Source organism: Anomaloglossus baeobatrachus, chromosome 2 (assembly GCF_048569485.1).
Source record: "Anomaloglossus baeobatrachus isolate aAnoBae1 chromosome 2, aAnoBae1.hap1, whole genome shotgun sequence".
NCBI classification, from domain to species: domain Eukaryota; kingdom Metazoa; phylum Chordata; class Amphibia; order Anura; family Aromobatidae; genus Anomaloglossus; species Anomaloglossus baeobatrachus.
The window spans coordinates 32,610,470-32,625,325 of record NC_134354.1 but is presented as its reverse complement, the minus strand read 5'-3'; the positions used below and the strand labels follow the sequence as shown (position 1 = coordinate 32,625,325).

The following is a 14,856-nucleotide window of genomic DNA, read 5'->3' as shown; positions in this document are numbered from 1 at the left end:
CATCCCATCCACTATGCTTGTAATGTACAACGCAGTGTTTTGGACGCAGCTGAAGCATGCTACATCCAAAACGCTGCAAATTCTGATCGTGGGCACACAGCCTAATGGTAATCCACTAATTAAACAGTAATTTTATAAAAGCTACACTAAGCAGGCCAGTAAGTGACACATCGTTGGAATCAGGATCTCTACATTATGCTGCTTTCAGATTAAATGGCAAAAACCTGGTGACAGTCTCTTTAAAAAGAGAAACATTGCTTCCTCCACCCCTTAAGCTATGTTCATACACTGCATTTTTGCACTCATTACTACCAATGGTTAAAAAAAAAAAAAAACCGCTACGAAAAACAAGCCATTGACATGCTGCTTCTTTCAAAGTGATCAAATAAAAAAAAAAAAGGAATGGTGTGCATGAGACTTCTGAAATGGTTTCCCATTTGTAAGGAGTGGGACACCTAGATTGGTAAAGCCTATGAGCTAAGTGCAAGGGCTGCCAAAAATTATAAGGAGGAACTGCAATACACCCTGGAAGACTTGTAAAGTAGGGCCTCATGGAAAATTTATATTTAGAAGAAGTGAGACTTCTTTGGCCAACAATAAAAGTCCAAAGGAGTCCAGGAGGCCACTACTCAGGGTACAAGGAGCACAACAAGGACCTTCAGACATATAGCTCTGATTTTGCTCCAGCTAAGGTGGGTGGCAGTTCGTCCTGTGCCGGCCCAGGGCATCAGACAGTCCCGAGGCTTCAAATAAATTGAATCAGGGGTTATATATATATATATATATATATATAATAACTTGTGATGTTCTTTCCTCGGGATGAGCTGAAGTTTCACATGGGGAAACTTCAGCTCATCCCGAGGAAAGAACATCACAAGTCCTTGTCCATTTATTCACACGAGGTGCATTTGGGTCTTTCTACCCTTGTATAAAGGAATTTTTTTTTTTGTTAAAACGGATTTGAGGTAAATCTGAGTCTCGCAGGCCGTAGTCACTGCTCCCTCCGTTTATATGTTGATCTTATGGGTTTTTAGTGTCACCGGGGGCATAATAACTAATAGGTGCATCTGCCTGTCAAATGAAATTGCTGACAGGTTGACTGTTCTCAAAAGGAACAAGGCCTGGATTGGCCCTTACTTCAACCCCAGCGGATGACAGCGGCGGAACATACAGACAATTCAAATATTTTTTTTCTGGTTTATTCCCATGCACCCCTACCCACCCATAAAAAAGGTATATGGTTAATAGTATCTTTTTCTTGTCCTCTACCATATCCACAGAGACATCAAGCGTCACTCAATTTTTTTTTTAGACGGCTAGCAGCCGACCCTCACTGAATTTTGAGACGGACATTGGGTTGCCAGAAGGAGAGGCAGGCAACTGTTCCTCAGAGTCCCAACATACAGCAAGTTACGAGGTAAAGGTTTAGGTGTTCCCCATTCTTGCACTTTTTAAAGAAAGTGGGGATGATAAAAAAAACATTTGCAACCTGTGCCGTTCCAGTACAGACCAAAAGTTTGGACACACTTCATCTCTAGAACAACTGTTAAGAGGGTTTGTGTAGCAGGCCTTCATGGAAAAATAGCTGCTAGGAAACCACTGCTAAGGACAGGCAACAAGCAGAAGAGACAGGTTTGGGCTAAAGAACACAAGGAATGGACATTAGACCAGTGGAAATCTGTGCTTTTGGGCTGATGAGTCCAAATTTGAGATCTTTGCATCCAACCACCGTGTCTTTGTAGAAAAGGTGAACGGATGGACTCTACATGGCTGGTTCCCACCGTGAAGCATGGAGGAGGAGGTGTGATGGTGTGGGGGTACCTTGCTGGTGACACTGTTGGGGATTTATTCAAAACTGAAGGCATACTGAACCAGCATGACTACCACAGCATCTTGCAGCGGCATGCTATTCCATCCGGTTTGTGTTTAGTTGGACCATCATTTATTTTTCAACAGGACAATGACCCCAAACACACCTCCGGGCTGTGTAAGGGCTATTTGACTAAGAAGGAGAGTGCTGGGGGGCTACGCCAGATGACCTGACCTCCACAGTCACCAGACCTCAACCCAATCGAGATGGTTTGGGGTGAGCTGGACCGCAGAGTGAAGGCAAAAGGGCCAACAAGTGCTAAGCATCTCTGGGAACTCCTTCAAGTCTGTTGGAAAACCATTTCCAGTGACTACCTCTTGAAGCTCATCAAGAGAATGCCAAGAGTGTGCAAAGCAGTAATCAAAGCAAAAGGTGGCTACTTTGAAGAACCTAGAATATAAGACATATTTCCAGTTGTTTCACACTAAGTATTTCATTCCACATGTTTTAATTCATAGTTTTGATGCCTTCAATGTGAATCTACAATTTTCAGAGTCCTGAAAATATAGAAAATTCTTTGGATGAGAAGGTGTGTCCAAACTTTTGGTCTGTACTGTAGGTGTGGAGATACTGAGGCTTTCCACAACCTGATGGCAGCGGACGTCCCGAGGCATTTGGTTCCTAGCCGCCAATATATTTTTAGGTGTGCAGTGTGTGCAGCACGTGTCCCATATCATCACCTGTGCCCTGAACGATGCACTTAGGATGCAGCAGTAGTATGCCTATAGAAGGACAGTAAAGCTACATACCCTGACTATATGCCTCTAATCCAAAACTATCGCTCCTCTAATAGCTATCCCTACCCTGAATGCAGCTAACAGTATTAATAGGGACTAGAGTAGATTTAGACCTGAAAATTACTTAGTTTTATACAGTGTATCCACCCATATCCTGTCCACCGCCATTAACTTGAGAACAGCGGTAGCTATTGGCATAGAAGTGGTGTCTAGGTATAGTAAAGTAGCCGTGCACTACACAATCAAACCACCTATATAGCGCCACCTGGTGGAAAACAACGGAGTTAGCATTTTTGTCTCAAAAACGGAACAAGATAGAGAAAAAAAGTGAATTACAAAGTTGTAGGGCATCATCAATTCAATACGAATCGACACCTTGCATACAGAAATGCTATGATATGAACATGTAAAACTCACAAGGCTGCGGACGTGAAGCGATACCTCATGGAGATCTTCCTACAAGTCATTGGGTATGGTGGCTGTGTGGAGTGGCCTCCACGCTCACCTGACCTTATTGGACTTTTCTGTGAGGTCACATTAAACAGCAGGTGTATGCGACCCCTCCACCAACATTACAGGACCTACGGCGACGTATCACAGATGCTGGTGCAAACGTGTCACCTACCATAATCCACAACGTGCAGCAAGATACAGTATGCTGTGCAGAGGCCAGATGTGCATTGCAGCTGACGGGGGCCACTTTGCGCATCAAAGTCAAATAAGCGCCATATGCGTGACCAGCAGTCAATGTTTTTTGGGGGGTGGGGGGGGGTCATGGGTTTCATATAGTAGGCAAGGTGTCGATTCGTATTGAATTGATGATGCCCTACAATTTTTTTAATTCACTTTTTTTCCTCTCATTCAGTTTGAGATAAAAATGCTAACTCCGTTGTTTTCCATCAGGTGGCGTTATAGCTGGTTTCATTGCGTAGCGCATGGCTACTTTACTATACCTAGACACCGCTTCTATTCCTATAGCTGCCGCCGTTCTCAAGTTATTGGCGGTGGACACACTATATAGCGGCAGCCAGCAGCAAACACTAAAGGGTGCTTTACACGCTGTGACATAGCTACCGATATATCATCGGGGTCACATCGTTAGTGACGCACATCCGGCGCCGGTAGCGACATTGCAGCGTGTGACACCAATGAGCGACGATCAACGATCACAAAATCGTTCAAAAACTGATCGTTGACACGTCGTTCATTTCCTTAATATCACTGCTGCCAGCGTTACGATGTTGTTTGTCGTTCCTGCAGCACTGCACATCGCTATGTGTGACACTGCAGGAGCGACGAACACCTCCTCACCTGCGTCCACCGGCAATGTGGAAGGAAGTAGGTGGGCGGGATGTTACGTCCCACTCATCTCCGCCTCTATTGGCCGGCCGCTCAGTGACGTCGCTATGACGCCTAACGCACCTCCCCCTTGAGGGAGGGATTGTTCGGCGGTCACAGCGACGTCACTGAATAGGTATGTGCGTGTGACGCTGCCGTTGCGATAATGTTCGCTACGGCAGCGAGCACCAAATATCGCACGGGGGCGGGTGCTATCGCGCTCGACATCGCTAGCGATGTCGCAGCGTATAAAGTACCTTTAAGGCTAGAATCACTGCCTATAGACCTCTAATATATACACTATCCCTACTCCAGCAGCTTGCCCTACATTAAATGCAGCTAAGAGCGGTATTAGATAATAGAGTAGTTCTTTGTTTTGTTTTTTTTAATCAGCAGCAGTTAGTACTAAGACTAGAATCCCTGCCTACATGTCTTTAATACCCTATTCCTTCTCCAGAAGCTCAACCTACACAGTGTGCATAATATGGCATCTCTGTCTTACATAGACCCAATGACGCTATGCGACCAGCTAATCATAGTAAGGGTATGTGCGCACGTTGCTTTTTACCTGCTTTTTTGCTGCTTTTTCTTCTGCGCTGTTTAATGCCAAAATGGATGTGTTCTTCTATTCAAGCAAAGTCTATGGGAATTTGGGTTTCTTGTTCACACTATGTTGTTCAAAATTCTGCCTTTTTGTGGCAGAACTTTGGTCAAAAACTCAGCTTTGCAGTGCAAAACCCAAATGGCAAAAACAATTGACATGTTGCTTCTTTGAAAAGCTGAGTTTTTGACCAAAGTTCTGCCACAAAAAGGCAGCATTTTGAACAACATAGTGTGAACAAGAAACCCAAATTCCCATAGACTTTGCTTGAATAGAAGAACACATCCATTTTGGCATTAAACAGCGCAGAAGAAAAAGCAGCAAAAAAGCAGGTAAAAAGCAGGTAAAAAGCAACGTGCGCACATACCCTAATACCGGGAAAAAAAGCCACAAAACATGCAGGGCGGGCAATCGAGTATGGCGCCTGAGCAGAAGTGTACTCGATCGAGTACCGAGCATGATCGTTTATCACTAGTGTTAACACATTCTGGTTTATTTCTTTAGGCCTTGTGCGCACTAGGCGTTTTTGCCACGTTTTTAACCGCGTTTTGGTGCTGAAAACGCAGTGACATTGCTTCCCCAGCAATGTCAATGGGTTTTCATAAGTGCTGTCCGCACACAGCGTTTTTTTTTAGCTGCGTTTTTGTGGTGACCACAAAAACGCAGCATGTCAATTATTTCTGCATTTTCCACTGCGTTTTTCACTCATTGAATTCAATGAGATGTTAAAAACGCAATGGAAAACGCATATAGCCGCGTTTCTATGACTAAAAACGCAGCTATAAACGCAAGGGGTGGGCACTACAGTGACGTGTACAGGAAGAGGACTCCTTCTGTTGGTAAACACAGAAGCATGAATCCTCCCGGTACCGTCACCGCTGCGTCCACCTCCCGTCCTGTGCATGTCAGCTCCGTGCGGCGCCATGTCTGGGCGGGAGGTGGAGGCAGCGGCGAAAACCAAAGTGAACAGTAGAAAAAAAAAAAATGTCATATATACTCACCTGTCTGCAGGGTGCCATGCCCGCTCCCATCTCCTCCCGGTATCGCCGCTCTGGCTGTGTGCAGTCTCCCCGGGGCAGGACCTTGCTTGCAGGACCTGGCGGTGGATCACCTGATGCAGTCACCTGACGCATCAGCTGATCGTAGTCTCGCCGGCTTTTTCGCGCCCGGCCGGCTATCAGCTGATCCTGCCGTCAGGGGACTTCATCAGCTGATTACCGGCCACTCCTGCAGTGATGGGACGGGATCAGACTCCTGTCCAATCGATCGCTCCAGGAGCTCCCGGTCATCAGCACAGCACATAAGTGAGTATTATTTTTTTTTTTTTGCACTGATGCATCAGCTGATTGTATAACCGGCTTTTATACAATCAGCTGATGTGTGATGGGATTCAGGCACTTGATCCTGACACATCATCTGATCGCTTTGCCTTCCAGCAAACCGATCAGATGATATTGGATCCTGATTGGACGGCGCGGGACCCTAACCCAGGATTACTGCGGCGGGGGGTTTATTTCAATAAAGATGGAGTCACTAATTGTGTTGTGTTTTTATTTCTAATAAAAATATTTTTCTGTGTGTTGTTTTTTTTTTATCATTACTAGAAATTCATGGTGGCCATGTCTAATATTGGCGTGACACCATGAATTTCGGGCTTAGGGCTAGCTGATAATATACAGCTAGCCCTAACTCCATTATTACCCAGCTTAGCCACCCGGCTTCAGGGCAGCTGGAAGAGTTGGATACAGCGCCAGAAGATGGCGCTTCTATGAAAGCGCCATTTTCTGGGGTGGCTGCGGACTTCAATTCGCAGTGGGGGTGCCCAGAAAGCATGGGCACCCTTCACTGTGGATTCCAATCCCCAGCTGCCTAGTTGTACCCGGCTGGACTCAAAAATTAGGCGAAGCCCACGTCATTTTTTTTTAATTATTTCATGAAATAATTAAAAAAAAGGGCTTCTCTATATTTTTGGTTCCCAGCCGGGTACAAATAGGCAGCTGGGGGTTGGGGGCAGCCCGTACCTGCCTGCTGTACCCGGCTAGCATACAAAAATATGGCGAAGCCCATGTCATTTTTTTTTTCTTTTTGGGCAAAAAACTGCATACAGTCCTGGATGGAGGATGCTGAGACTTGTAGTTCTGCAGCTGCTGTCTGCTCTCCTGCATACACTAGTGAATGGAGGATGCTGAGACTTGTAGTTCTGCAGCTGCTGTCTGCTCTCCTGCATACACTAGTGAATGGAGGATGCTGAGACTTGTAGTTCTGCAGCTGCTGTCTGCTCTCCTGCATACACTAGTGAATGGAGGATGCTGAGACTTGTAGTTCTGCAGCTGCTGTCTGCTCTCCTGCATACACTAGTGAATGGAGGATGCTGAGACTTGTAGTTCTGCAGCTGCTGTCTGCTCTCCTGCATACACTAGTGAATGGAGGATGCTGAGACTTGTAGTTCTGCAGCTGCTGTCTGCTCTCCTGCATACACTAGTTCTGCAGCTGTCTGCTCTCCTGCATACAATGAACATTTTGAAGAAGGAAATGACATCAGACCTTTTTTTTTTTTTTTTCCATCAACAATCTTTAATGGCATTGTGCACTGATTAAAAACGCAGTGAGCAAAAACGCAGCAAAAAAACGCACCAAATCGCGGCAAAAACGCATGCGTTTTTGCCGCGTTTATTTTAGCCGCGGGTGCGTTTTTTAGACAAAAACGCACATAAAAACGCAGCGTGAAAAAAACGCCTAGTGCGCACATACCCTTACTCTGTTTTCTAATGTGTTGCTTCATTGATTCACTGCGTTCAGTCCGAATCAACAATGTTCACATTCCAATAACAAAAAGGTAATTACTACATGCACAGGCATACAAACTTTTGACCGGTAGATGAGCATTGCAAAATCTTAGTAGGTACTATATCACGCTCTGGTACTTCTGTGTATACATCCTTGCAGAACTACTTCTTCCTGTAAAGATCAAATTGTCCACACGTGGCAGCTTTGTTGCAAAAATTTTAGAGACTGAAAAACCCTTTCAGTTCCTGTGAATGAGATTTCTGCAAATCCCTTTTCAGATGTTGACACAGTAACTAATCGGTCAGGTGTGAATACTCCCTAAAGACAAAGGAGAAACTTCAACACTGAAGTGTCACATTAAAGACAGGATGGAAAGTGAGAGGCCGCTCTGCAGACAAGCTTTGCCCCGGAGGTGGACTTTAAGTCCTGTTATTGTTCTGTCACAGACAGTCCCGCATGAATACACGTTGTGACAACACTCCCGACTGTACACCCTGAACCGATACATGAGGAAGTCACACACAATGGTGAAAACAAAAAAAAAAAAAAAAAAAGTGACAACTCTCATCATCCACATAATGGTGGGTCTAAACGCTGGAACTCAAACAATCTGCTTCCAAAGAGCAAGCAAAGGCTTTGACAAGACATGGTATATCAGAAAGTTGCAGAATTTTGCTGAAAGTTTAGCAGTGGGGGATGTAGTATTACATAGGTTATTATAACCAGAGGGATTAGAGTTCACCGGTGGTCTTTGACCTGCAGACAACTGTACCCGATGGGAGCTGTAGTATAACATTAAGGCCGGGGCCACACGGGGACTACTCAGATTCTCGCATGACACTCTGCTCACGCTGGCAGCACAACGGGAGCCGAGTGTCATTGCGACTGAGGTCCGATTGGACCACAGCTGCGGAGCAGAGGGCCTCTCTCCTGTGTAGGAGCCATTTTCCATTTCCATTTTCGTTCTGCACTTGCATTACACCGATGTAATGCAAGTGCAGTGCGATTTTTCTCTCGACCCATAGACTTGAATGGGTGCGAGAGAAACAAGAATCGCATTGCACCCACAGCATGCTGCGACTTTTCTCAGACCGATTAATTGCTCATGGGTGCTGGCACACAGGCTAATATTGGTCCGAGTGGAATGCAATGTTTTATCACATTCCACTCGCTCCGATTTTTATGTCGTGTGTCTTAGGCCTTATTCCACAAAACAACCCCAAAAAACTTAGGAGGTATTGGAGGATTAAGGCTATGTTTACACGTGGCGTTTCTGGTGTTTTTTTCATGAGTTTTATGCACATTAAAAGCTCCTTTTTTGCAGTATTGGCAAAAGCTACGAGATTTCAGAAATCTCACACACTTGCTTTTTTTCCCTGACAAATGGAAAACTGCTGCGTTTTTGAAAAGATGCAGCATATCAGCTTTTGCTGCTTTTTTTTCACCATGGAAAGCAACAAGAAAGTGCAAAAACTGCATTTTTCATTTCATTTTTGCTGCTTTTGTAGTGAAACTAAATTAAACATGCACTGCAGACAAATGACACTAAAAATGCAGCTAAAGAAAAAACAAACCTTTTTGAAAAAAAACTTTATACAAAGCAGTAAAAAAAAAAAAAAAAAAAAGCAACATGTGAACCTACCCTAATAGAAGCTAAGGCCACTGTACAGTGGCTCAGTGGTTAGCACTGTATAGAAGTGATAATATTTGTTCATTTATATAGCGCTGTTAATTCCACAGCGCTTTACATACAATGGCAACACTGTCCCCATTGGGGCTCACAATCTAGGTTCCTTATGAGTATGTTTTTGGAGTGTGGGAAAAAAAAACAGAGAACTCTGAGGAAACCAACGCAAACTCCTTGCAGATGTTGTCCTTAGTGGGATATTAACCCAGGACCCCAGCGCTGAAAGACTGCAGTTCTAACCACTGAGCCACGTGCCGCCCTCAGTGGTTAGCACTGCAGTCTTGCAGAACTGTGGTCCCGAGGTCAAAACCCACCAAGCTCAACATCTGCCAGTGGTTTGTATGTTATACCCATGTTTCCATGGGTTTCCTCCAGGTTGTTTGGTTTCCTTACCACATGCCAAATACATACAGATAGGGAATTTAGATTGTGAGCCCCAACGGGGACAGTGTTGCTGATGTATGTAAAGCGCTGCAGAATATGTTGGCGCTATATAAAAATAAAGCTTATTACTTGGGAGAAATCAAGGTCTATTCTAGTACAGGAAGATTGCAAATGGCATAGGATGCTGGGATTTGTAGTTCTCCACCTGGTCAGTGCAGGGACTTTTCTTACTAAGGCATGGTTTAACAAATACACGATTAGTGGGCATCTGAGAGGGCCACGTAGTTTCGTTACAGGACAGCGGTCACCAAAACTGATTTTTTTTTTTTGATACGTGGGCACACACCGCTGTCGCCTTCCTAAGCTGCATGCAATTTAGTTGCATTTTTCGAAACAACCAAAAACTACCAAATTAAAGAATTTTACGCTGCAAATATTTACACGCGGCGCTGCCAAAACTTTTAAAAAGTTTTTAGCGCTCCAAAATCTGCGAGTGCGACCACGACAGATACGCAGAGGTGAAATGGTGCATTTATGTATATACTCAGGGGGTGAGGACTTATACACAGGGCTGATATGTGCACCCTATGACGGGCTCTGTGAGACAGGCTCCTGCTGGAGGGGACAAGTGACAGCAGTTGGGAGACTTATACAGAGCAGCTGCCCCTGGTCATGGCCGGCTCCGGGGGGGCAGGGCTGAGGCCGTTACCTGACTCCGCCGGCTGCAGGGAGCCGCTGGGCACAGGCAGGGATGCCATGCCGGCTCAGGTCAGGAGCCCAGCTGAGAGCACGTCCTCCGAGCCTCCGTGCGGCCTCCTCTCAGCTGCACACTCAGCGACTAACCCCGCCTCTTCCGTCACGTCACCTTCGCTCCCTTCAATTACCTCCGCGTAAAGACCGTGAGACATAAAGTAGTCCCTGACAACATCGTTCCATCTAGCCCCCCAAAAAAGCACCAAATCACTCAGCATAAACAAAATATTTATGAAGACTCTGGGTAAATTTATTTACCATTTTATTAGGTAAGAAAACATGGTATTATCAAGGCCATACAAAAATCAGCATTGGTATTCTTGCGCAGCGGCGGTGAAGCGGTCGGTTCCACACAATACATTGTGACGTAACCAAGAACGCTCGGCTGCCATTGGACTACAAGTTCCATGAGTCGCTGGCTACTATTAATAAGCAATGGCATCATGGGAAATGTAGTCCAAAATGTAAAGTACAGCAGGTTGTGGCTGGAAAGCCCTAAAGCTGTGTGAAAAATGTGAATAAAGTAGATTCTACATTTTCCCAGCTGTTCTTGCATATTATTATAGGCTAAGGGGACTCCTAGATTTTTGTCTCTGTAAAGTTTGCAAAATATCTTGCGCGGTGCGTGAAATATCTTCACAATTGCATATTGCGGGTTTTTTTCTAGGCTTGGGGCACGCGGTGACGATACCGCATAGAATGAAAGTCGCCGCACTACACGAGGCAGCAGACTGCTGGATTTTGGCGCCATGATTCATAATTGTGGCTGTTAGACGATGCCATCTTACAATGTGTCCTTAGGCCTCATTCAGACGTGTTTATCTCTGTATTTAATGAAGATTTTCCCATTACTAAGATAGGAGATGGCAGTTGGTGCTCATAAAGTTCTATGGAGGAGGGAGGAGCTAGAGGCCGATGCTGACATTCCGCTGCAAGTTCTTCTAAGACTACAGTAAGATTTCTCCATAGAACGTTAAAAGCACCAACTGTCACATTGTATCTCCAATAAAGGAAAACCTGTATTCACTGAAGATGGATCATATAAATCAAGAATTTTGAGAAAAAATGATCAGTCCAGGAGGAGAAAGAAGCAGATTTGTTTCATAAGATATATTACAAAGTTTCTTATTATTATTATTATTATTATTTATTATTATATACTATATTATATATATTATATACTTATACTATTTAATTGTATATATAGTCACGGCCGAAAGTGTTGGCACCCTTGAAATTGTTCCAGAAAATGAAATATTTCTCCCAGAAAATTATTGTAATTATACATGATTTGACATTCACATGTTTTATTTCCTTTATTTATTTGAAACCCCTGTGAGCCTGCAGGATAGCTTCAACTACTTTGGAACTTGTTTGGGGAAGCTTATCCACGATCCGGGCTATCCTGCGTTGCAACCTTTCATCAATTTTTCTCTTTTGTCCACATCCAGGGAGATTGGCTACAGTACCATGGGTTGTAAACTTCTTCATTATTATGCGCACCATGGACAAAGGAACATCAAGATCTCTGGAGATCGACTTATAATTTTGAGATTGTTCATATTTTTCAACAATTTTGGTTCTCAACTTCTTAGAAAATTCTCTTCTCCTTTTTCTGTTTTCCATTGTGGCACACACAGACACATAATGCAAAAATTGAGTCAACTTCTTCCCTTTTTATCTACTTTTAGGTGTGACTTTCATATTGCCCACACCTGTTACTTATAACAAGTGAACTTGAACGAGCATCATATGCTTGAAACAAAGATGTTTACCCACAATTGTGGAAAGGTGACAACAATTTTGTCCGGCCCATGTTTGGAGTTTTGTGTGTGAAATTATGTCCAATTAGCTTTTTTTTTTTGTTTTGTGTCGTTCCAATACACACAAAAGCAATAAGCATGTGTATAACAAAACATGGAATTTAATAATTTTCTGGGAGAAATATTAAATTTTCTTGAATAATTTCAAGGCTGCAAACACTTTCGACCATGACTGTGTATATACGACATATTTTAAAAAGAAAGAAAACTATAAAAATGGTGCAAATGCAATAACGAATAAGGAGCATATACTAAACCCACTAGAAAAAGAGGAAATTACTTAAAAAAAGTTAAAAAAAAAAATTTGAATCTGGCCCTTGGGCTACCAAAAGGTGTATGTGTGAAAAACACGGACAGAAAATGTGCGTGAAGAACACACGCCTGCATGATGTCTAATTGAAGGAACATTGCCAATAAATGAAAATAGTTTCATTCACATTGCACATTTCTTAGGGTCCATTTACAGATTATTGTGAACACATGTTTCCCGATGACTGTGCAGTATAACAGACCGTTCATCACACAGCAAACGAGGAAAATATTTGTTCGTCAGGTGAAATGATCTTTTGATTTTCTAAAAAATAAATGTTCTCGGCAACATGTTGTCCTTTGTAATTAGGACTTGTGTTGCCGAGAATAATAGCAGCCTATCTACGGTATTACTAATCGTTCTGTACGCCTATTAAATGCAGTCGGCCTGTCTAAACAGGATGTTAAAAGGAACCTGTCACAGGTTTTTCCTTTATGAGTTGCGGCCATCACCAGTGAGCCCTTATATACAGTATTCCAGAATACTGTATATAAGAGCCCAGGCCACTCTGTGGAATATAAAAAACACCTTTATTATACTCACCTAGGGGGTAGTCCAATCCGATAGGTGCCGCTGATCTCGGTCTGGCGCCTCCTCCATCTTGTGCAATCACCGTCCTCCTTCTCATCCCTGTGTGCATGCCGTGTCCTGCGTCAGAGAAGTCTCCATTGTGTTCCTGTGCATGTGCACTTTGATCTGCTTTGCTGAGGGCAGAGCAAAGTACTGTAATGCGCAGGGGCGAGAAAAGATCAAAGACTGCCCGCGCATGCACACTTCAGTACTTTGACCTGCCCTCAGCTGGACACAAGAAAAAGTGCGCATGCGCAGGAGCGCAATGGTGGTCTCTGTGTGTATGACGCAGGACGCTTCATGCACACGGGGCTGGGCAGGAGGACGGCGCATAAGATCGAGGCGACACTGGACCAAGACCAGCGATGCCTGTCGAACCGGACCACCCCCTAGGTGAGTATTATAAGTATTTTTTACATTCTACCGAGCGGCCTCAACTCTTATATACAGTATTCTGTAATACTGTTTATAAGAGCTCACGGGTGGTGGCCGCAGCTAATAAGGAAAAAACCTGATGACAGGTTCCCTTTAAAACATCAACAATTAGCAACCAGGTAGGCGATCAGTGGCCATTTTACGACACGTTACGTAATGTAGACCTGGTCTCATACGCACCTAGACATCTTGGGCTTCATGATGTAAATCAGTTGAATGATAAATTCCCCATAGTGTTTTCTTTTTATATATAAATATATATATATATATATATATATGTATATATACATATATATACACACTGTATACTGTATATATATTTGTGCTTCAGATTTTTTTTTTTCCTGTTTTTGTTTAAAAATGCACAATTTTTTTTCTGATAAGATGAACAAAATCACCTCAATGTATTTAGGCTGCTTTATTTTCTAGCATAAAAATGGCAACTTTGCAAGGAGAAGTTTTGAGGCCTAGCCAATGAGATGTGTCAAAGTGATTAATTAGCCAATCAGGTCGCAGCTTTTATTTTCCAAAGGGCCTCTGAACGATGAGAGGTCAAATCTGATTGGTTAACATGGGCAACGTCTCTGTTTTTCCAAATCTCCGACTACCAGGTAAAATTTGCTTTGTTTTTAGCAACAAAATAAAAATGTGACATTTCGAAAATTCTTACATTATCTGTATTTCTAAAATGCTCATTCTAGAAAAGTAAAATTTTTCACAGATAAGAGAATTATAAAATATTTATTTTCGGCGACATCGGAGTAATCGGTGAATGTCACTTATCCAAAAATAACATATAATCCTTCTGATCAGGGTGTAAGATGAACTAATGCCGCGCAGCTTACCTACATAACCCTTTCCTCTCCAGACATAATCTATAGCTATAGTCTAAAATTACGGATGGGAAGGTGACGACCTTCCAGGCGCTAACTATAGGTGGTCTCACTCAGGCCCTGGGGTCTGATGAGGCCCGACGGGTCCCTGTGCCCGATAGTAATGGTCTTATAATACAAACACTGCATGACATGGGAAAACTGCTTGTATGACAGTTCCCTCAATTTCCAAGAAAATGAGACCATCAGGACCTGGCAATTTTTTAGTTTATTATTTGTTTTCACTTGACATAACCGGTTGGGAGCTTGGTTTTTGCGGGACGAGACTTGAGTTCAAAAGCAATTAAAATGGGTCAACATGCAAAATAGTCTTAATTAAAATCTATTATTTGGGGCTCCAGCTCCTATGCAGGCCCATATGTCTCCATGGTAACAGACTACTTACAAACCCATATAGTTTGCTGCTGGGGTCATATTGCCATCTATATCTGCCCCTACGTCTTCCTTATTATCCGATTAATGTTAGCAATATGTAAGGGGCAGGAGAAAAGAAGAAGGACTGCAGAATCAGAATACATAGAGGTCATTTGTAGTCTGTTACCATGATGATAGGTCTGATAGGAACTGTGGAAAAAAAGCACATAAAAACCCTAAAATAATAGGAAATCATTATTCAAGACCACGTTCAATGTTACTTTGTTTTAAATGCATTTAAGAAATAATAAAAA

The 14,856-nt window shown here is 43.3% G+C and overlaps 1 protein-coding gene across 1 annotated transcript in view; it reads right to left on the bottom strand.

The window, feature by feature from the left end:
* BRWD1 (bromodomain and WD repeat domain containing 1) overlaps positions 1 to 10,226 on the bottom strand; it is a 246,097-nt gene extending 235,871 nt beyond the window's left edge. Inside the window, exon 1 of the mRNA XM_075334977.1 lies at positions 10,114 to 10,226. Within this exon, the coding sequence (XP_075191092.1) occupies positions 10,114 to 10,162 (49 nt within the window). The 5' untranslated portion in view covers positions 10,163 to 10,226. The remainder of the gene's footprint in view (positions 1 to 10,113) is intronic.
* Between the last annotated feature and the right edge of the window lie 4,630 nt (positions 10,227 to 14,856).